Source organism: Notolabrus celidotus, chromosome 7 (genome assembly GCF_009762535.1).
Source record: "Notolabrus celidotus isolate fNotCel1 chromosome 7, fNotCel1.pri, whole genome shotgun sequence".
In the NCBI taxonomy this organism is placed as follows: Eukaryota; Metazoa; Chordata; class Actinopteri; order Labriformes; family Labridae; genus Notolabrus; species Notolabrus celidotus.
The window spans coordinates 9,998,912-10,022,331 of record NC_048278.1 but is presented as its reverse complement, the minus strand read 5'-3'; the positions used below and the strand labels follow the sequence as shown (position 1 = coordinate 10,022,331).

General features: G+C 39.6%; 2 protein-coding genes across 2 annotated transcripts; one reads left to right on the top strand and one right to left on the bottom strand.

Annotated features, from left to right (window-relative positions):
- Window positions 1-133: 133 nt before the first annotated feature.
- Window positions 134-8,802, bottom strand: si:dkey-9i23.16 (uncharacterized protein LOC571915 homolog). The gene is made up of 6 exons (XM_034688894.1): window positions 8,561-8,802; window positions 4,401-4,485; window positions 4,101-4,211; window positions 1,803-1,859; window positions 1,225-1,398; window positions 134-756 (listed from the first exon to the last, which is right to left on the bottom strand). The coding sequence occupies exons 2-6, from the start codon at window positions 4,479-4,481 to the stop codon at window positions 649-651; spliced, it is 531 nt and encodes a 176-aa protein (XP_034544785.1). The 5' UTR covers window positions 4,482-4,485; window positions 8,561-8,802; the 3' UTR covers window positions 134-648.
- On the top strand, window positions 8,768-21,915 carry tmem176 (transmembrane protein 176). The gene is made up of 7 exons (XM_034688893.1): window positions 8,768-8,931; window positions 13,380-13,508; window positions 14,197-14,307; window positions 15,631-15,687; window positions 17,964-18,110; window positions 20,092-20,208; window positions 21,774-21,915. The coding sequence occupies exons 2-7, from the start codon at window positions 13,383-13,385 to the stop codon at window positions 21,831-21,833; spliced, it is 618 nt and encodes a 205-aa protein (XP_034544784.1). The 5' UTR covers window positions 8,768-8,931; window positions 13,380-13,382; the 3' UTR covers window positions 21,834-21,915.
- Window positions 21,916-23,420: the final 1,505 nt, after the last annotated feature.

Sequence of the window (23,420 nt, the reverse complement as noted above, 5' to 3'; positions counted from 1 at the left end):
TTTGATATTACCAAACACAATGCCAGACATTTGGGTTACAGGCTGAAGATGGAAATTAAATTTTGCCTGAAAATAAAATACAAGTTGATTTGGCAACATACATTTAAAAAAAATCAGATAAACTCATAAAAAGTATATTTTAAAGATCTTTATTTTATGAAGACACTTCATGACACAGGACTTTAGAAATGAAAAATCATCAGTCCTTAATAGTGGACAAACTTTTTTTAATAACATTAAACCTACTGCTTTATTTCAGTACTGATATTTACTGTTTTTGATCTGACTGTGCTAACACTGATACTTATTCAAAAGCTCTATGCTAACAGAGGATGACACATACAGTACATAGCAGTTATGATACAACAACATCAACATTATTTACACGTGTTATCCCTTGGGCTGTTTTCATGTCAAATCCACTTCATAAGCTTGATTATTTGTAGTTAAATCCATTCATTCTTGTATTAAATCAATCAATTGGTTGTAAATCTGGAGCCCATAGGACCATATTTGGAGGAAAGAAGGAATAGTTTAAGAAGTGTGTGTGTGTGTGTGTGTGTGTGTGTGTGTGTGTGTGTGTGTGTGTGTGTGTGTGTGTGTGTGTGTGTGTGTGTGTGTGTGTGTGTGTGTGTGTGTGTGTGTGTGTTAGGCTGTTTTCAGTGCTCTGAGTGCAGACACAGACAGGACACAGTGCATCAACACAGCTCCTGCATCGTAGATTAGCAGCAAAAGGATCAAATTCCAGTTAAAGGCCTGTAGGCAAACAACACAATGCAGTAATTAAAGTGTTGCACTGCTTGCATGAATAATCCATCCATCAATCAATCAATCAATCAATCAATCAATCAATCAAGCAATCAAGCAATCAATCCATCCATCCATCCATCCATCCATCCATCCATCCATCCATCCATCCATCCATCCATCCATCCATCCATCAATCAATCAACCAATGTTTGTATGGCACCAATTCAAAACAAATGTTATTTCTAGACAGTTGACATACAGAGAAGCTCTTTGTTATATCAATATCATTGTAATTGAACATATTTTGTCTGTATACGTCTGTTCTTCTTCTCTTCCTTCTTCTACCTCATTTTTGTTAATCTGCGGTTCTTGTCCTAATCATACGCCCTGTTTTTTTTCCCCACTATGCTTCACCACAGACCCTATCAAAAGATGGATGACAGGAGGCAGTTAAGCTCGGAGTGGCTAACTTACCGCCAGTATTTCTCCAGGACACTTGTAACTCCGGTGCCTGTGCTCAAAATACATGGTAGGGATGGGGCAGAAGGCTGTAACTGTCTCAGGCTTGCTCAGGCTGTAGCAGTACAGACAGAGAGCCACCGTCGACCCCAGCAGGCTGGCCATGTTACTGTATACACAGAACCGAAGCTGTGGAGATCAAGATCGTCAGTGTGCACTGAAAAAACTTTAAGATTAAAGTGATGAACATTTTGAAACAGCTGATATGACTGTTGGTAAACAAATGCACAAGTGCATGTTATTATTATAATGTTACAAGTTAAGTATTATAATACGCCTTGGTATCTCTACTTTGAGCAAATTTGACTTATTGAAATGTGTTTTTATTCCTAGATTAGATTATATAACACTGTATTTAACAGGAGTTGGTTGTAAAAAAAATATGTTTCCTAGTATGTGTGTCAGAGCTGCAGAAACTGAGACACTACAAACTTAGTGCCTAAATACTTGAAAAAAACGGTGTACTTCATATTTTCTGTTAGAATTAAAATATATATTCTTTAAATCACAACAAAGTTGTTCCATGAACGTACCAGCAGTCTGCTCGGGTTCTTCTCATTGGCCACAGTTAATGATCCTCCTGCAACTACCTGTCTCAAACACACACACACACACACACACACACACACACACACACACACACACACACACACACACACACACACGTTTAACAATAGCTTTCAATTATGAGTTTTTTCCAATTTGTATCAAGTTCCTTTAAGTACATATATTTTGTATTGTAGAAATTATAGCCTCTTTTCAATTCTGAGGCTCTAACAGATCAAGTTTTTTTAACCCCTCAATGTCGGTGTGTTTGGAGTAGGGATGCAATAAGTAAAGTTTTTGGTGGTACGATTATGGTCTGAGTAATAAATCACGGTTTCATGATTATCACCATTTCAATAATGTTTAAAATGACTAACAAAATCCTGCCTATTAATGTTTTTGATTGCTTGAAGTTTAATAAAAGACAGATTCATTTAAATCCCATAGTACAGTGCATGAAGAGTGCAAGTAACTGATGTTGATGTACTGATGTACACCAGGTCATTTAACGTACAGTGTTTTTCAGTCACTCTACATGGATAGAAGGAAGCAGCATTAATTGACCCTGCAGAGGACTATTTTCACCTCCATAAACTGCATGTCGTTTTGCTTCTTTGTTGCATTTGTTTACTTTGCACTAAAGGCTCAACTCCCCCTGCATTGCCACTGATTGTAACTGAGTTAGGAGTGATTAGGAGTAATTCAATCTGTACATTAACCAGTGGTGGACAGTGACAAAGTAAATTTACTTGAGTACAGTACTTAAGTACAGTTTTTGAGTATCTGTACTTAACTTGATTATTATATTTTGGGGATACTTATTACTTTTGACTTGACTTTTTTTGCTTTGAAATCAGTTGATGAATTTCCTTCTCTTTTCTGAAATCTGATCCCTAAGACAGTAAAATGTATTGGTGTAGTTCTGTTTGTCTCAGTGGTTTAGTCATACCTGTATATAGTGAGTCTCCACGGTTGGAGTTTTTGAAATGAAGAATGATATGTATCGTTTGAAATGTTCACCTTGTTTCCCACTCTGCCCAAACATGCAATAAATTCACTGTTCAATCTGTGTGTTGAGCTACGCAACATTTGTTTATTCCAGATAAACATTTCATACCTTGGAGTAACTTAGTTGCTGTTTTTATTCCATGTTATAGTTTTGAAAGATTTCAAGTAATGTGTTCTAAATAAACATAATGTAACATAATGTATTCTTGACTGCATTTATGTATTGTGAAAATACAACATTTTGAGATATTTTAAGAAGTACTTTGAATACTTTTTAAAAGCAAGTACTTCAGTACTTTAACTCAGTTAAAAATCTGACAGAGCAACTTTCACTTGTATTGGAGTAATATTTGACCTGGAGCATCTATACTTTGACTTAAGTAATGAAGCTGTGTACTTTGTCCACCACTGACAATAACCAGATACAAACTCTTCACAGGAGTAAATATACTCGTTCAGGATTTCCTCCTATACTCTTTCATGTCAGCTGTTCATTGAATGCAGAATATTCAAACCAGCAGCCTGACATGTAAGCGAGTAAGGGGCCATTAAGTTTGTTTTGGCGGATAAACTTTATGTAACACTGCTCTATTTCTCTCTGCCAAATTAAACTGCTCACTCGATCACTTCTGGATCAATTCCTGTACTTGGTAGATTCCTTTTCTGGAAGAATTTGCCTTTTGTAAATTTGCTTGTAAAAGTGTTTCTGACTTTGTACATTTGTTTTCTTAAATGTAAATTTGGTAAAAGTGTTAGGCTAATGTAATTTTGTTTTATAAAATGTGGAAATGTTTTCCAAAATCTACATTTGTCTCCAACTTTGTAAAAGTGTTTCATCCTTTGTAAATTTGCATTGCACATTTCCTCCACCATAGAGCAGGCACCATTGTGCACATGTTGTCTGAGACTCAAATGAGCAAGAAACAGGAGGAAACCTGGAGGAAATACTGTCTGCAGCCGTGACATGTGAGTTCTGCTTACCAGCAGGGGGAGCTCTAAAACAACAAGCATAACATTCAGGGCAGTTCAGTTTAGGAGGATTACTGTCAGCGTATAAAAAAGCTCTCATAGACCTCTCAATGATGGAAAACATGAGAAGCATGTTTTACGTCATGCTTATACCTTTAACTGAGCTTGTCTCAGTTTTCCTCCATGTCTATTCAAACTTCTCTTAGAGACCCAAAATTCATGTCAGCATTTTATTTCCCTGTCCCCTGCTTCCTCACATATGAGTGATAACAGAATGAGCTGGTAAAGGTGCGGTAACAGGTACATACCAAAATTCCGGTGACGAGTGGCAGAATGAAGATAGAGGGCATTGATAGGCCAGCAGATGCCAAGGGGACTGACAGCAGCACCTGGTACAGCCCTAAAAGGATGGTCACCCCCTATGCACGTGCACGCACACACACACACACACACACACACACACACACACACACACACACACACACACACACACACACACACACACACGCACACACACACACACACACACACACACACATTTATACATATTTGCCAGTAAATTCCCATGGAGATATTCAGATATTCAGATATTTGTGTGCTGATCTCACCGCAGCTGTTTCAGGGTCAAACCAGGTGAAAAGGCGATTTAACTTGGGTTCACCTGCTGGCCCTGCCCCCACAGAGGACATGGTGCTGCAAGACAGAAGTCAGACAAAAAACAGAATCAAAGTGGGAACATAGTACTCTAGCCCTCGTGTTATGTCCGTTTCTTAGGGACAGCAATACTGTTCCTGGGTCAACTTGACCCAGGGCATATCTAATTATCCAAGTGTCAGAGCCCCAAAAATTCCCAGTAAACATTTTTTAATCTCAATATTAACTCCATTACTAACCGTTTAAATCAATATTTAGTGCAATTGTGTTCTTTAATCCTCACAGATCATGGTTCAATGAGGATAACTCACTCGTTTTTTTTAATGAAAATTGAAGTTAAAGCTTTTTTTAATGTACCTTGGAAAGCCCTAAATATAAAATCAATAGTTTAGCCTCACTTAGCACCCAGGTTGTGCACCACTTGACTAGTAAAATGTGTTTGAGTACACCCTAATTCACTTTGCACCATGCCCTTTAGACTGTGTGTTTACATCAGGCCCTCAGATGCTCAGAGCTGAGTTTACCCTGCTTTGACCAAATATGAATGTTTAAATTTGGTGTTGTAATTAATGCTATGCAGTAGTCATACACGGTGGTGTGGATACAATAGTAAAGCCTCTTGTTGTTGAGCTTTTTACTTATATCCCTAACAGTATTGTACAAGTAGTTAGGGAGTGCACCTGACAAAGTGCTAAGCTAAAGCAAGGCACAACACATTTACTGTACTGTATGTTCCTTCCCTCACACTACATGATGTTGGATAGACACAATGAAAGTTTCATTCAGTTTGACTGCAGGAAGAACATATTTTCCAGGGTAAGGGTGTTGTCATTAGAGAACAATGTTTGAGCAACAATAGAGAGAGACTGAGAGAGAAAGGCAGAATGAGAGGCAGAGAGAGAGATGGTATAAACAGACCCAAAGACCAACAGAGACACACCATGTGATCACAAAGAGGGCAGAGGACAGTGGGAAACATATTAAACTGAGTAGTGTGCGTGGGTTGTTTTTGTGCATTCATGTGTGTTTCTGTTTGGAGAGGGAGGGAGGGAGGGAGGGATTGAGCAATGAGTAAAACAAGGTAGTGAGAGAAAGAAAAGGGGAACAGAGAGAAAGAGTGTGTTAGTTCATCAAAACCACATGTCAGAATCCTCTTAGGAAGGATAGGAATGCAACAGGATGAGAAGCAGATGTGGTGGGAGGAAGAGGAGAGGAGGAGGAGGAGGAGAAGGAGGAGGGGGTGGGAATAAAAGAGTGCAGACTGAAAGAGGGGGGTAAGTTGATGATAACATGCATTGATAAGACCCTGGAGAAGTGCGGGGAACATTTTGTCCATACCGAGTCCAGAAACAGTCACTCATGATGTTTCATCCATCTTTTGCATTATGTTATGTTCTTTCACTTCAACACATTAACAGTTATCAATCAGGGCAAAGTGAGTGTGAGAAGAATAACTTAGGACAAGAAGGCCCTATGTCCTGAACAAATGTGATGAACAATGGGTTTGACCCCTATAAAGTGGGCATACATAAATCAAAAGGATGACTAATTTAAGAGAGATGTAACTGAAATGTTTGAGTACCTGAACATGTTTTGGGCAAGATAGGGTATAGACAACTAGACAGGCTGCTCACTAATAAAAACAGGGTGCATACAGGCATAAAGTGAGTTAGACAGGGAATGCATGTAGAAACGTGTAATCAAAGGACATATATGATACAGGTAAAGATAGTTAATTTGGTTCATACACAGGAATCACCGGGGTATGGTATAAACAAGGGGGATAAATGTATACAAATGTAAATTAAGGTATAAACCTATGGTATAAACAGGTAAAGACAGGCTGAATACATATACAGACAAGGTACACACAGACAGAGGGAGGGTATACATGGGTACCCAAAGATTGCACATGCAGAGACGGGACATGTAAACAAACAGGATACATACATGCAGGGTTCATTTGGGTACAACAGGTTATACACAGGTATTAACATGGTTTATAAGGGTATAAACAAGGAATATAAAGGTGTATGGATGTAGACAGAGTACACATAGCCATAGCATAGTATAGGGGTTCCCAAAGTGTGGGTCAGGACCTCCTGGACGGGTCGCAAGACACAAATGAGGGGTCGTGAGATGTCTTCCAGAATCTCAGAATACTTTAAGTTATTTAAAATGGTACATTTTACCCATTATAGCAAAAAATATCGGCAAAAATACTAGCTACATTTGAAATAAAACCTTGAAAATAGAAAATGTAATGAGTTTTCTGCCTTTCTTTTTGCCAGATGACTCCTAAGTTTAGGGTTAGTGAACAGTTAATAATCAAAAGCATCAGTAGCAGCAGGTGAATTCATAACAGCAAAGGAAACACAGCCACATGCTCATAGGCTAATGTTCTTCAGACCAACTAAGTTAAGTCACATTAAATCACTTTGAGGGAAAGTGGGGGTTGCAAGGCTGAAAAGTTTGGGAACCCCTGGCATAGTAAATGCAATTATTACCCAGTACACAAACTTATAAACAGGGAATACACAAGTATGGTATTCTTGAGTATTCAAGAATACTATACTTGGGGTATTTTTGTGTGTATGCAAGAAACATAAAGGTACACACAGGATACACAGAGGTGTACCCAGAGTAAATGCAAGAATGAAAGGTTACTTACAGATGTAGACATGATACACATGGGTACTGACAGCATACAAGCAGGTATAGACAGGGAACATACAGCATGCAGGATACATACTAGTACAGACCAGCTGTAGGAAGGAATACACAAAGTATATAAAGTAACAGGCAACATATAGTTATAGACACGCTACACATAGGTGTAGAGTTTGTGCAGATAAAAACACTTTAAGCATAGCCATACAGTGTGAATTCAAGTATAAGTGGAGCCATGAAGGTATAGGGTATATACAGGTACAAAAGAGAGGACACATAGCACGTAACTACAACACAGGTAAAGATAGGGTTCAATATAAAAGGGTACATACAGGTATAGATGGGACGCAAGCAGGTAAAGAGATGGGAAAAAATAATTTCCTGGGGATTTTAAGAGCAGACATGAAGTTTCAGACAGGGTGCATGCAATAAGACATGGTACTGGGGTATAAGGGATGTGCATATTCAGTTAACTGAATGAATAAGCCTTGCTAGTCGGCAGCAGAATTATTAGTCCGTTCAACGAATCGTTCATATTTTTTTATCAATGTAGCCTATGCCTGAAATGAAGGTCATATGTTGTGTTTTAGCTGTAGCGCAGTCACCCAAAGCTGGCCAGATATACTGCCACAATGCTCTATTACCTGGATGTAAACAGACACAGATGACAGAAGGCATCTAGCTTGACCGGTTTTGGCATTCTTTTGATCTAGGGATTGGAGATATTGTGTCTGGTCAAACTGGCACAAAGCTACTTGACCGGGTCAATGCATCACCAGCACAAACCTATAGCTATTTACCTGCATGGAAGACCTCAGGCTGGTGGTCTATGTCCATCAAACCATTTGCCATTGTTAACACACAGATTTTATGATCCTGTGTTTAGCTGTGTTCAATAAAATGTGCTAAATTTTGCTTGTTTTCCTAGAACTTACCAACCTCTTCACTTCTCGGTTTGTCAGAATTTAAATTTCTCTTTAAATAACTCGGAATTAGCCACCTCAGAACATTACTAGTACAAATAGGTACTACAGGTCATACACAGGTTCACACTTGGTGCATTGGAATTTAAGGTTTAGAAAGGATGCATAGAAATGTGGATTGTGTACATGCAGGCAGACTTACAGATGTGTTTTATTTCAATAGTTGCACTTGCAATGGTAAAACGTTATAAATATACAAAATGTAATTCCTAAGAGCAAATGTTTTGTGTTTTGCCAAATTCTTGATTTGACAGTTTGGTCAAGTTTATGTTTAGTTGTCTCCTACGTTTTATGGCACTATATAAAACACATCCTCTCTCTCTGTTCTCTTGTTATGTAAAGAGGCTCAAATGAAAACCGTTATGTCTGCACAGCAGAGACTGCGGCCGTCGTCCTGATAGACTGCATCTAAATTCTGAACGTTGTTTACCCTCCTAGTGTCTATTAAATCAGTTACTCACCCGAGTAAGAGCTAAAGTTCAGAGTTGCCTGGGATGTCTCTGGATAAAAACCCCAGAGTTGGTTGTCGCACCGACTCCGTCCGTTCTGTCCTGCGGATGAGCTTTGACGGACAAAAATCCCGAAAACAAAGTATTTCCAAATAGTTCTACTCCAGCAGAGGAAGAGGAGGAGGAGCTCTGCTGGGTATCATCCAGCCAGAAAACAATCTCTCCCACTCTCTCTCTGGCATGAGTAACATTCCCCTATAAACACATTCACTCACGCACGCTGCCGTAAGAAAAGTCAGGGAGGCGCGTTTTTCATCAGGAGTGGCCGAAGAAGAAGAGGTCTGAAAGAAGGACACATCTGTGAACTTGTATACAGATAAACGGTAAGAAATAGACTATTACGCTTTCTAACAACTGGACGAGAGTCTGGCTTTGTCATATCACCGTCAGTGTGAGGGGGTGCAGAGTGAACTGTGTTTATGGTCATTTATTCAACATTAGGATCTGTTAAGCGCTCCGCGTAAACCTTCTCCTGTCGCTGTTGTAGTGGAAGATTGTAAGAAGTTCAGATGTTGTTCAGGCCCACCTTCTTTACTGTCGTGACCTTTCTTCATCAACAACATAAAACTCTTCTGCGACTTGACACATTTTGCTGATAAACACAGTTAAAACTGCAGCCAGAGGAGAAGACCAGAATAAGGGGTTGGACAAGAGACGCGCGCGTGTGTAGCCTACGTGTGTGTGCGTGTAGGGGGGCTGAAGGGGAGCAAAATAATCACAATATAGTAGCCTAGTTGGAAAGTTTACACATGCAGAAGAGAAGAAGTAAAATGTGGAAGTAAGAAATATATAGGTACAGCAGTGTGTCTGTAATGCAGTACAGCTCACGTTAGAATATTTGATTAATTGCAATTAATTAAGGGGTGGAAAGTAACCAGTTGCATGTACTCAGTTTACTGTAATCGAGTAGCTTTTTAGTGCATTTTGAAATCAGTAGGCCTACTTGTACTTTCATTAAATACAATACTGCTTTAGGAAGTATTGTATCGCTCTACATTTTATAAAGCATCTGTCATAAAGTATAGCCTAAAGAAAAGTAAATGCAGTCAAATCTTTTAATCAGCTTCTTTACTGCAAGCTGATTGCCTGACAGAACATTACTGCCATTAATAGTAACGTATTAAATTCCTAAACAGAATTAACATTTTACAGTACACTCATGCATAACTACAAATAAAAGACACTTAATCCAAAACTTGTTTGTGTGACCGCATGTACCATCTACCTTTTAAAAGTTAAGAGATTGTCAACTCAACGGTCCTTGCGTAACCAATTAACGGCCCATAATCTTTACAGATGTTTATAATGGGTTATATTCTTCCCTAACTCAGCTTTCTTGCCAAAGAAAGTCCACTTGGATCAATCAGTGGAGTTGCAAGCCTTTAACTCCAACCAAGAAGGTATTGGGGATGCTCCATAGCAACAAGCGCTGCATCCAGTCTTTGCTCTGAGGATCTGAGGACAATGGACAAAGCCACTGCCCACCCATTCCAATTGGCACCCATCACTGGCTAGAGAGTTGTTGAATTTATCAGTCAGATGGCTTGTTGGTGGTTGAACCATTTGAGCTACCTTTGTCATTTTGGGACTGACCGTAGCCTGGCATGGTTATAATTGTAACCTTGGTTCTCTTAGTGAAGGCACAATCTCTCCTAGGAGCTCTGAAACCTGTTCCAATCCATTTTTACAGTGATTCCATGCACACTCAGAACTTCAATACACATTCATGGGCCACAAAGAAGAAATATCCACATCAACAGGCCTGTGGGGGTCAGTCCCCATACATAGAGCAGGGACTAAAGAGTTGTACTCCTGCCAAGACTTCATAAACAACAAGTACACCAAAATTGACCTGGCATTGTTATACAGTAAAGAAGCATGCAGCTCTGCATTAGTTGTTTGTCTCCCAACTCGTGTTATTGGCTGTTTTTCACCTGTATCTCACAGTTTAGGTAAGTGATACTCACTTTAGTAATTTTACATACTAAGATATTTTATTTGCACAACACAACATTAATGTAATGAACATTTAACCTGGAAATGTACTGTGTGTAGAGAAAAGGACAGCAGATAGAGAAGGAGACTGAGAGGGGTATGACATGCACCTCAATGCAGCAATTTTTGGAGTATGTCAACATCGTTGTTGCTTTCACAATTGTCTCACTGCACATTATAAGAACACAAGGCTGGACATTTTAAATTGTTGTTCATAAAACATTTCTTTATATTTTTTTGGAGTGAGGGGGAAACCAGAGCACCCGGAGAAAACCCACGTAGACACGGGGAGAACATGGGACACAGATGGAAGAATGATTGAGTCTGTTTTAGTAGAAGTATGCTGAAGGGATTGTGAAGCTGTAGTGTTTGTTGGAGGGGTGAGTTCTGATCTGGATCAACTCCTCAGTGGTCACCATTTGTTTTTGAGAGCAGAGTTAGTTTTTTGATTTTTCTGCTGATGCTCAAAGGTTTTGGCCTCTTCCAGCTTTGTCTGTTTGGTCTTGCTGTCCAGCTGCTGTGCTTCAAGCTTGGTCACCCTGTGCTGGAGGTGAGTGATGGCAGACTCCTTCTGAGAGAGGATGCCATGTTGCAGTGTCTTAAACTCCTCATCATGCTGGCACTGGCCATTTCCTCTCTGTGTGACCTGAGAAGACAGGTGTATTGTCCATCATTAATGTCTGCATGCTGTGCCTGAGACGCTCTGAGTGATCTATGATTTCTCTCAGCTGGTTTCTCTGCATCTGAACCTTTTTATATGCCTTTTAGTACTGGGCCTTCTCCTTCTGCAGATCTTCCTCCAGTCTGCTGCATCTCTGTCTCTCTTACTTCAGCTTTGAGAGATACCTCTCGCTGGTCATCATTTGATTCTGAAGAGTAGAGGTGGTGGTGTTATTTATCTGCTGCAGCTCAGAGTTTTTGATCATCTGCTCTTTCACAGCATCCTTCAGTTGTCTCCCCTTGGTTTCACTCACCAGCTGCTGTGCTTTGAGCTCATCTACCACATGTTTAAAGTAAACAATAGTAGACTCATGCTGAGAGAGGATATTGTTGTTCATTGACATCATCTCAGACTTTAGATGCTCTGAGTGAGCTAAAGCTTCTTCCAGCTACTTTCTCTGTGTCTGAACCATCTGATGTGAGTCTGAGTACCAGGACTCCTTCTTCAGATCCTTTTCCAACCTGCTAAATATGTGTCTCTCTTCCTGAAGCTGTTCCAGAGCACGATAGCGCTCGTTCAGAGCAGCATCCCATTCAGCCTGCAGCTTTTTGTGATCAGAAACCAGTTGTTGGTGTTTCTTAATCATGCAGTACAGACCTTCTTCACAGGTTTTATCCTGTTCCTCTGTCAGATCTGAGGTCTTCTGGTCCAGTTGTTCCTGCAGTGTGGAGAAAATTCTCTCCAGCTGGTTTGATTTGTTGTTAAAATCCACATTTTATACTCTATGTCACGGAGAATGTGCCAGAGAAAAGATGTTGTTTCGTTTATTTCGATCTATAAAGTCAGCACGAGCAGCAGAGTCCTCCTGTCCCACTGTCACTAAGTGTGGTGTACATTTCATCCTTATCAACTTGTGAAGACTGACAGTGCTGTGTTGTTAACTGTTGGACATTGTGTGTGACACTTAATGATCAGGAGGTTCATTCATTTATATATTTCACTGATATGTTTATCCAGCTGTGTATAAAATCAACCAAGTTGGAAGGAAAAGTTTTAATGAAAGCACAGAATCATTGAAATTTGGCCAATAAAAGAGATTACAAATAAGAAGGTCAATTTGATAAAAACTAATGTTCAGATTCTCAAATTTAGACAGGGTCAAATTTTCTCATCTCAGTCTCTTCAGACTGAGGTTTTCACATGAAGTGTTTTCACTCTGATCAGGATACTGTTCTGATTATTAGTGCTCCCGAAAAAAAATGTGTGGAGCAGACCCTTGCTCTGAAACACAAAAGCGATTTCAGTCTGATCACACAACACACACTGATCCATTCATTACTAATGAACGCATAAAATAAACAATCCTCTCTGGACGGATCCATCTGAGCTCTCATCATCACTGATCTGGTCCAGAGTGTAGCCGCCCCAGTTCTAAATGAACTCTGTCTGTTCCTACTGCTGCTCCACCAACTGGAGCAGACAGAAACATGCTGTGTCTCCGGATCACACCTCAATAAACCCGGGACATATTTCACTTCTGAAATGATGTGTAACAACTCTCACTGGGTTCAAATGTTTCAAACATGAAACATCTCCGGAGGAGGAGCAAGAGGAGGAGGAGAAGAACATTTGTCTTCATGAAATGCATCTTTGCTTTTCTTAGAGAAAGCAAACACAGACCTGATGCTAATTCAGGGGTGTTAACAGAACATGATGCTGCTGGTCTGTGACAGTGGATACTGTGAACACTCCTGTCTGTCACCTCCCTCACATCATATCAGTTCAAAAACTATTTACTCTACTTTTGTTTTGAACTCTCCTCTATGCACAGGGGGGTAAGGCAGGGTGTGTGTCTGTGTCTTAGGAGTCAGAGCAGGTTGTCCAGCACTAAAAGGGTTGGAAGCTTGATCTTCTCCTCCTGAGAAACCAATGGGTGACATCACTTAGGCTACAGCCAGGTTATACAGACTGTGGCTGTTATAGACAGTGTGCTGAAGCTGTCACAAGTCTACCTGCAAGAAGTGTTTAAGGTCTCTAAAGATACCATATCCATCCTGTGACTCAGTCTCAAACGATCCTGCATTTCTGGACTATGACCTCTGCTACCCCCTGCAGGTGATGGCGGTGTCGGTCTCTAGAGATCTGACGGTGCAGGTGCTGGAGGACGTGAACGCTGTGAAGTTGTCAGACAGACAACAGGCTCTGCGTGCTGCCATCCAAAAAGGAGAACCCAAATGTCTGGGGGTAAGTCTAGAACAACACAGGAAGCATATAGGAACATTATACAACACAAAACAAGAACAACACACAGAGGCACTTGTGAACCAGGCAGAAACCACACACAGCTGCAGAGGGGATGAGGACAGGATGAGGAATTTTGATTATTGTGTGAAAATGTCCTTTTTTGTGGTGTTTTCCCTTTATTAATAGGACAGCTGAGGTGTCAGGAAATGTGCAGAGAGAGGGGATGACATGTAGAAAGGGTCAGGGCCAGTTTTCAAACCAGCAAGACATGTTTGTGTACATGAGGCAAGTGTGTCGACCATTAGGCAAAAAGGGTGCCCCAAAGCTTTGATGAAGAGAAGGCCATCAGCTCAAGAGATACAGTGGTTGGTTTAACTGTTTAACCCAGATGAGCTTTAATACTTAAAGCCAGGGAGACTGTTAGCATAGTACACCTTCAAGTCGTTCTGTGGTGTTCTGTAGTAGTTAACGTGACCCCGACATGCTAAATGTATGTCTGTAAGAACAACAACCTCATTCAAATTCCATCTTTAAGACTTGTCAGGAAAGGCTATTAAAATGATCTCTGTCTCTCTCTCTGTGTGTGTGTGTGTGTGTGTGTGTGTGTGTGTGTGTGTGTGTGTGTGTGTGTGTGTGTGTGTGTGTGTGTGTGTGTGTGTGCATGAACGTGTGTGCGCGTTTGTTCCAGGTGAGTCAGGTGATGCTGGGGCTGATGGTCATTTCTTATTCTATCCCTCTGCACGTCACTGAGATCACAGAGGTTATCCACCTGGGCGTCCCCTGGTGGAGTGGGCTGACAGTAAGATTTTTCTTCCTCATGTAAAAAAATGTTGATCAATATTGTTTTAATACATTTTTTTAAATGTCCTATGATGAGCTGTTTAAATAGATGTGTCTTTGAACTGCCCATTAAGCGTGAACAGAGGCTGTCATGTTGTAAGTTTGTTAGTTTTGACCAAGCGGCAACCTCCGGTCTAAAAAAATGAGTCCAATGCCGAAATGCTAAAAGCTGCAGTTCATTGAGGATCTGTTTGAGGCTGGCTCCAGAAGTACCGGAAGTCACATACACGAATGGGAAAAAGCCGATCTTTACAGCAGAAGTAAACATGTTTACAGCCTGGTACAAAAGAGGAGCGTCGTCTGGATAGCTCATTTCTTGATCAGCTCACACTGTGAGTGGGGTGAATTTTTTTCTAACGTGGCAATTTTGAAGAAATTGAGATTACGAGTCTTCCAATGAGAGGCACAGCTGACTTGATTGACACGCAGGACCACTGTAGCTGTTGGCTAGGAGGCTCAAACTCCGCCTCTTTACATCACACTGGTTCCACAGCAGCGATATGGCCAATGCCAACGATTGGCCTCAAAACAGCTCTTCAGAAACAGATGGGGGACGTCACGGATACTACGTCCATAATTTATACAGTCTATGGTTTTGACTTACAACCTGCACGCAGTGCCGGTTTCATTTTCTTTCGAAGTTCAGTTTCAATTAGTTATTTGGTTTTTTTTTTTAAAAAGCAGATTTGACATCATGATTACGGCTCTCTTCACAAATGCAGGCTCCTGCAGCGTTTCTGTACCAGACTAGCAGAGTAAAGGACGTACGGCAAGAGAAAATATAGTGAACTCTACCACAAGAGTTATTGAACTTTTCAAAGCCAAGAATGTCTGCTTCTAAGTTAAACAAGACTTTGCGCTGCTGTGGATTGTACACACCTGACAGATCTTACATTTAATCATGAAGTTTAAAGAGTGTTTAGGTTAGCGTCAAGGGTGTGACGCATCCAGCCAGGTCACTTGTGAGCATGCCTGACCTCCAACAGTAGGAATTTTGGCACCTGTGGAGGAGATCTTTTGACTTCAAAGCTAACAATGTGTGGAAATGAAGTGATGCTGTCCGTTCTATATACAGTCAATGTTAACAGCAGCTTCAGGTTGAAAATATAATCAGTTTTATTAATGGGTGTTAACATTTTTTGATACTGTTCAACATAAAAATGATATAGATATTGTATCATTTGAAAGCAGGTCGTGTTGAAAAGTGTTGAAGTATGAACATTTTTGCGCCTTCGACAGGCAGTATGAAAAGGGCTTCTCACACTGTTTGTCCATCTTTCAGTTCATTACAGCAGGAGTAACTGCGATCATCCTGGACAGAAATGGCTCCATAAAGACTGTGAGTTCACACACACACACACACACACACACACACACACACACACACACACACACACACACACACACACACACACACACACACACACACACACACATTCAGCTACCCAGTGTCTACACGCATGGTTTAATATACCAAGGTTTTCTACTAAGTCACAAATTGACATCCCTCTGTTTCACATTTGTATTCCTATATGCTAAAAGTGTGTTACTTTGTTGTTTAACATTTCAACTGACACGTTTTTAAATTAGCTATAAAATAGTGAAACTGTGTCTTCAATGCATCGGTAGCCAAGAAACCCTGCTTGCTAAAGAAATAATGGGCCTGATCTACTAAGATCCCAAATAACGAGCGCTAAATTGCATGTGCAAACAAAACAATTGCACGTGGGGGCGTGTTGCAAGATAGATTATGATTGCGTGTGCAATTGATAACAAGTGCAAAAGTGGAACAGACCGCCCTTAAATGAGGATTTTGCGTGTGCTACCAGCTGTCACCATGGAGAGTTTGAGAGAGCCGAGTGGCCGTAAACGAAAAATTAAGTTTTAAGTCATGGAGTTGGAGGTCTGGGTGGAGGAGGCAAATAAACACATTGGTGATCTAGCAGAGACTTCTCAGTATTGCCAGAAGAAATGCGATGTGGGAGGCCATCTGTGAAAAGGTGAATGCTGTGAGAAAAAACAGAAGCCACTGCCACTCTTGCTCTAGCTACTAAATTGGGAAGTCAATCACAGTTTGAAACAACCAGGGCCAGAAAACTTAGGCATCACTTTGGTGAGGACAGTCGCCTTACTGACGCAGAAAGCAACTTTCGGGTGAACGTTTTTAATGCCTGATATCATCATCCAGCAACTGTCCCAAAGATTCACCAGTTTAAATGGAACTGTGAACATGTTTGAGGCAATTCACCCTAACACACTGCTGCAAGCACGAGATGAAGAGTTACACCAAGCTGCCTGGTGGCTCAGTGAGCACCACAGTCGGGACATCGCCCCCAGCTTCCCAACTGCTTTCTTTTAGAACCTCTTTCAGGGACCAGATACCAAAGCAATGTGGATCTGGCAAAAATGCTCATTGTCGACCACCCAGCAGTAACTTTGGCATTCAGTGAGGTTTGCAACGCCCTCCTTTTATTTTTGACTCTTCCTGTCACCATTGCAACTTCTCAGCGCTCATTCTCTAAGTTAAAACTAATTAAAACCCCCTTGGGGAGCACGGTGGGACAGGAGAGACTGAGTGGACTTGCCATGTTGTCCAGTCAGAATGACAGAGCAAAGAAAATGGATATACAGCGCTTCGTGGACAAGTCCGCGGAGCTTAAGGCGTTGTATGCCCTTCAAATAGTGTTGAGTAGGCCTAGTACATATTGATTACATATTGAACATTTGGGCCGCTGTGCCAATTTTACTAAACTTTATAGCTATTGGTACAGTGGCCTACTGTGCTCTCATTAGTTGAAACAGTTAAAGTAGGTGTCAGGATGATGCGGTCGCTATCCGTGGTGCTGAACTGCTTTGAATTTGTGTTTTTTTTATTATTAGCCTAATGTTTTTGTTGTTCTCTTGGTTTGTTAGACTTCATGTCCATTTGATTGACTTCATAATGACATAACAGTGTGTGAAAAATGTAGTAATGCTTGTAAGCCCCCGCTGTTGCAGGCATATGTATGTTGTAAAGCGATGTTATGATGAGCTTTACAGTGACCGCAGCCATTTGTGCGTAACGCTGTTCCAGTTTCCACCTGCCTTTCAAACGTGCTAAATATAGTGGCAAAAACACCATCCGCTATCTGCTTCAGGTTTGATAAATCACATTGTGTGTGCTAAATTATTACATTTGCATCCCCTCCCCCCAGTATTTTGCTCGTTCTGATAATCTACATGTATTCTGCATTTTCATGAAGGCAAACACGCTAAAGGGATAGCGAGTGCTATTTTGCTCATTTGACAGACGCAATCCTCGTTGCTCCCGGTTAGTACATCTGCTTTGTGTGCACTATGAAGTTTGCATGTGTTTTTATACACGCAAACCTTTAGTAGATCAGGACCCAATGTTTTTTAATTAAATAGGGGAGTATTTGATGCACTTTTATAACATTACTAAAAACATGTTATTGTGTCTGAAATCATCAAACAACTGTCTGCAGGTCTTGAACGCCTCCAAGGATCTGTGACAAAGACTCAGCTGTGTAATTTTTACAGACTTTAACTGCTCTGTTGTTGACTTTTGTGTGTTGGTGTGTGTGTGATTGTGTGTATGTTTGTCTGATTTTGCAGCTGCGTGTGTGTCTGCTGGTTAGCCTGGTGTCCGCTGTGTTGTCTGTGGTTGCTGTGATCATCTACTCTGTGGACATGAACAGGAACTCACCGGGGACCTGTGACAAGACGCCGTCCAGCAGATGCAGTATGAAGTACTACACCATGGTGAGTAAGTCTTATTGGGGGTTACAGTGTTCATCTGATGGTGGTCCTCTTCTGGAGTCACTAAGTAAACACTGTAATAAATTGTCAGGGCTCATTAATGAGCCGTAGGTGGTCCTGTGGGTGGAGACAAATGAAAACCTTCTGTGTGGAGAACAAATTAAGCAGACATCAGTCAGCAGTAATGTCATCTAACAACAGTTTAGATTTGATTCATATCTTTCTTCCTCTATCTCCATTCTGGCTTCTTAGCCTTCTAGTTTGACTGTCAACAAAGGTGTTGCAACTGTGGCTATCAAGGCCTACCGATCTGCAGCGATCTGTAACAATCTGCAATAAGAGAAACCTGCTGTAAATTCAGGAATGATGCAAATTCATATACACATGGCAAAGTCCAGAAGGAATGCTACAGCAGATACACTTTTAAACTGTCTCATCTTCGGAGGTCATGCCTCAATTTGCAGCATTTTTCTTTTGCATATGTTTTCTATTTTTTTTATTTGTATATTTTATGTATTTGCATCATGTTTGCTGATCTTTCAGCTTTTTGCTGCACATTTGCTCATTAGCAGGAAATCCTAATTTTACATCAATAAATACGCCAACTTTAAGGCTCTACTGTTAGCCTATTTTAAATTTTAAAGCTAGGGTTGGTAGTCACGGGAAACTAGCCTGAATTTTCTTGTAGCATGTCCTCAGGACTCCGTTTAATTTGGTTTACGTTTACATATTGGATTCTGTCCAACAATATTAGCAACGGCAGTGGAGCAGGTGAGAGCCACTTTACGTTACCGGTCTCTACAAAGAAACTTATACCTTGAGCGGTGGTGATGATAGCAGCAGGGTTCAAAGTTGTGATATTTGCCTTGTTTTTTTTTTAAGTTGTGTGAACCGTAGAGCTAAGAGAAGAAGGAGAGCTGAATGAGGACAGTTTCATGTTAAATCCACCGAATAAAACGCTGACTGAGCTTTATTCCAAACGTTTTAACTTCCTGTACTGCTGCTTGTAGGGAACAGAAAGAACAAATATTTCATCACCCTGTCTTGCAGATACATTTCTGGGTGTTTTGTTTAAATGTGTGTCCTGATATAAAAAGTCTCACAGTTGAGGGATGATGTGTTACAGAAAACATTCAAAGGTTAAAGTGAGAGTGACAATTGAAATGTTTGTAAAGTCTAACATGTTTTCAGACATTTCTGTTTTTCATTGCTTGAAAGTGACAAAGACGGAATGATTTAAAAAGACAAAAACAGCACTTACTTTAATAAGAAGTTGTGTAAGTTTGGTTCCTTGCAGTCAGTGTTAAGAGAAGCTCCAGACAAGCTTCAAAAGTGGTCAATAAAATCTTTGTATAATTTCAGAAACAAACAGGGAAGCAAGGGTATGAATGCTGTGGTGTGATGTTTGCTGTTTAAACCAGTAAGAAACTGAGTTGGAGGACAGAGAGCGATGTATGTGATACCTGACAGGAGGGAGTTCCAGAAGTCTAGTTAAGAAAAGAAGAGAGCATGAATCACTTTTTCCAGGTCAGCTTGTAACAGAGTTGATTTGATTTTGGAAATAGATCTTAATGGAGTGATTTTTGAAGACAATGGACCGTGGGAACGTTCAATCAGAGTAATGTAGAAGTTGGGATAGTTGAAGCATAGGATTTCTGATATAGAGAAACTTGGTTGGAGAAAACATTGGGCCACCCAACATTTTAACATCCTGAAGGCAGTTAAAAACATCAGCAAGGATATTTTGGTCACTAGGACTCAGAGGAAGATAGGATGTGACATTGGATGGTATTATCATGTAAAGGTCCTATGATGTAAAATCAAAAATATCCTCCATGTTTTTATGGAGTTCTGACCAATCAGAGTCAAGTATTTAACACAACCAGGTGGTCAGCAAGAAAACCGGGTACTATTGGGAGTTAATCATTTCCATTGTGTTTGTGTGTGTGTGTTTGTGTGCATGTGTGCATGTGTGTGTAAACAGAATATGAGCAGAGGGGTGAAGACGTCCCTCCTCCTCTTCACGTTGGCTCAGATGGTGATCTCCTCTGTCGTTTGCTTCCTCCTCTTCAGACAGAGAAGCAGCTTCAGACAGTACACTGTAAGAAATCAACTTTATTAAACTTAATTTGTCTTACAGAGTCACACCAGCTACAGTTTGAACAGATGCCTGTCTCTGGTTCTCATTATGCTGTTAGATAGACAGTGATGATTTGTTGGGGAAACAGTTGTTGTGTTTACATTTTTAATGAGTCAGAATTTAGCAGAGCTCGCCACAGTCAGCTTGATATCATTAAGATGTTATTGCTTGCCTTCAGTTGTAGATTTATCAACATGTTTCACACAGAAAAGGTTTGGTGTCTCTGTCGAGTTCATCAGACCAAAACCAGCTGACAGCGACACTGTGATTTACAGTACAAGATGATAAAACTTAAAAAAAGCCAGATTCATTTTTCATTACAGTTAACATAGTGTGCAGGATTAGATAAGGATTAGCTAAAGTTGAACTGAAGTTTAACTCAAGATTGATATCAGCTTAAATAAGCATCTGGTCCAACTCAGGAGGATTTAGGATTTTTTTTTTTTTTTTTTTTTTTTTTTGCTTTTAAATTTAAACACATAGACAGAAAATAGACTTATACAAAGGACATAAAGGATGAGAAGAGTTAATATTACAGACAATAGGTAGTTCCAAAATAACGATTAAAATCAATAGAAAAACAAAAAATAATAATAAAAAAAATAAAAATAAGAAAATAATTACAAAAATAGACTAGACATAAATGAATCTTCAAGACATTCTCAATACAATTTTGTTATAGTGGCACAGTCCATCATGTGAGATGGCAGGTTTTCCATGTAGTCCAGGGTTGCCATATCTCCTATTTCTCAGGCTGTATAAGTTATAACTAAGTCTTTTTGTAATAGCTTTTTTTGCCTTTAGAATAGAGAGACAAAAATATGGGGAGAGAGAAGGGGATGACTCAGAATTTAAAGTTTCACTTAGGATCAACACAGGATAAACTCAGTTTTAGTTTAGGTCTAACTCAAGATCAATTCAGGATTCATTTAGGATTTACTAATGGTAATTTCAGGATAAATGCAGGTTTAACTTCAGATAAAAGTAGATTTGTAAAAGATTTGAATAAGATAAGATAAGATATTAATTTATTGATCCCCTGGGGGGGAAATTCAGTTGTTAGAGCAACCCAGATATAAGTACAATCAAGAAGAAGGTTCAATAAGTAAAATTAAATAAAATTAGGTAAGTAAAAATAAAAACAGATAGATAAAGCTAGAATACAATTTAGATATATACAATGTTACAAATGGAATTTAGATTAAATAGCAGTAAATTACAGGCAGTATTAAAATGTTTCAGTAGTGACAGGTTGACATGGTGTGATTATGGTTGGTAATGACAGATTGAGCAATAAATAAAGATAAATATGGGTATGTAATGTGACCGTGAGTTGTAGTAAACAATAATAATGAAATGATGAATGATGATTAATTTAGAAATATTCAGTTTTAACTCAGGATTAATTTATCTTGAATTGAAATTAAGATTAATTCAGGATAAACTCAAGGTTAATTCAGGCTGACTTCATGATTTCAACTATGTTGGGCTTATCGAGACAGACATATCTGTTTTGCTTTTTTCAGTCTCTCTCTGATGCTGCTCCCTCCACCCCCACATCAGTGTCTCCCCCCGACCTTAACTGATCTCTGAATGGACCAGAAGCTGTCATTGTGATGACTCACCTGATGTTTTGTTTAAATATTTCAACATGTATCAAAAACTATATATCAGCTGTGTGTGTGTCATGTGACCAGCTTGGAGCTCCTTCTTTAATGAGTGTAAGAATATTGGATAACTTCAGTCAGATTATAAAGAAAAAAGGAATAACTGGAGGAAATGAAATCTTTTAAACACAAAAACCCCTGACAAAACAACATTAAAAATGATAAATACATATACTCTATGAAAGTTCACTTAAAAATATGATTGATTCGTAAAGACATCAGGACTGAGCAGGTGAGCAGACAGACTCAGCAACACCCCCTGCCTTTTCTTTTTTTGTGATTATTGTACATTTTTGTTTGTGTATGTGTGTGTGTATGTGTTTATGTGTGTATGTGTGTGCACGCACGCGCTGTGTGTGGGTCGTATTTAACAGTATAATGTTCACTGTTTTACCTTAACCTCACACAGTGATATCAATGATGTGTTCTTACAATATTGTTTTTACTAACACTCTGATAAAGTTTATTTTATACAGATTAAAATCATGTGTACAGATACATCACACTGTGAATGTATGTTTGTGTTTTATTTTTGTGTATATGCACTGCAGCCTTTGGTATTGAGTGTGTTTACATGAATTCGACTATCTTGTTTTTGTAAGTGTCAATGTCAGTTACCTGCACAGGCGCGGCCTCAACCAAGTGACGTATCAGCAAAACAAACATGGCGGTGGCAACGACATCTTACTTCTGGAGTGACAAAGAAATAATGTTTTGTCTGTGGTAATGAAATGACCTATTCAAGCCTTTGATGAACAAGCTACAGGACACCGGGTTCCCTATACCAAAGGTGGATTACGTTTTTTTATCAAAAACATCTATCATACAAACTTTTGTGCACACAACAACAACCTGTCTCTTCTTCTCAATCTTCATCTTCTGACCCTAGCGTGTTATGCAGCCACACATGAAAGTCTGTTCTGTGCGACTGTTGAAACATGGCAGTGCAAGATGGCGGTCTCCAGGGAAGGAGAGCAGCTCATATGTAGATATAAAAAGCTTATTTTCAATTAATGAAAACAAAAGGTTTTTTATATTCAGGTGATTAGACGCTAATTTAAAAATCTGAAAATTATATTCCATTTCTATTGACTCTGTTCTGCAAAATGCTGATAAAAAATACACACTGTACCTTTAACTATCATTTTTTTCTATTTTTTTTTTCCTTCTGTTTTTGCATTTATAAAATGATAAATAAAAGTCCTCACTTGTTCAGTGTACAATGTTTGTCCCTGTTTGTAAGGTAGGCTTGTATATGTGAGTGTGAGAGAGCAAGAAAGCAACAACATAGACACACACACACACACACACACATATCTGCCTCATGACTGTGATCAGACGTCATGGAAAACTGAAAGATATCCGTCATGGTTCCAGATGTGTTTTCTCTGCAGCTGTACTTAGGGCTAGGGTTATTGTTTGTTAATGTGTGTGAAGGCAGAGACAGTTATATAAAAAAAAAAACACAACACACAGCTGAGTGTGATTCATCTTCCAATAATCTGA

Excerpts from the sequence above, each read along its gene's own strand:
- si:dkey-9i23.16 (XM_034688894.1), bottom strand. The coding sequence starts at position 4,481 with ATGTCCTCTGTGGGGGCAGGGCCAGCAGGTGAACCCAAGTTAAATCGC. Across the intron at positions 1,860-4,100 it reads CACTCGTCACCGGAATTTTG|GTAGTTGCAGGAGGATCATT; the intron begins GTATGTACCTGT and ends TGTTTGAGACAG. Across the intron at positions 1,399-1,802 it reads AGAACCCGAGCAGACTGCTG|CTTCGGTTCTGTGTATACAG; the intron begins GTACGTTCATGG and ends TGATCTCCACAG.
- tmem176 (XM_034688893.1), top strand. The coding sequence starts at position 13,383 with ATGGCGGTGTCGGTCTCTAGAGATCTGACGGTGCAGGTGCTGGAGGAC. Across the intron at positions 13,509-14,196 it reads GAGAACCCAAATGTCTGGGG|GTGAGTCAGGTGATGCTGGG; the intron begins GTAAGTCTAGAA and ends CGTTTGTTCCAG. Across the intron at positions 18,111-20,091 it reads GTATGAAGTACTACACCATG|AATATGAGCAGAGGGGTGAA; the intron begins GTGAGTAAGTCT and ends GTGTGTAAACAG.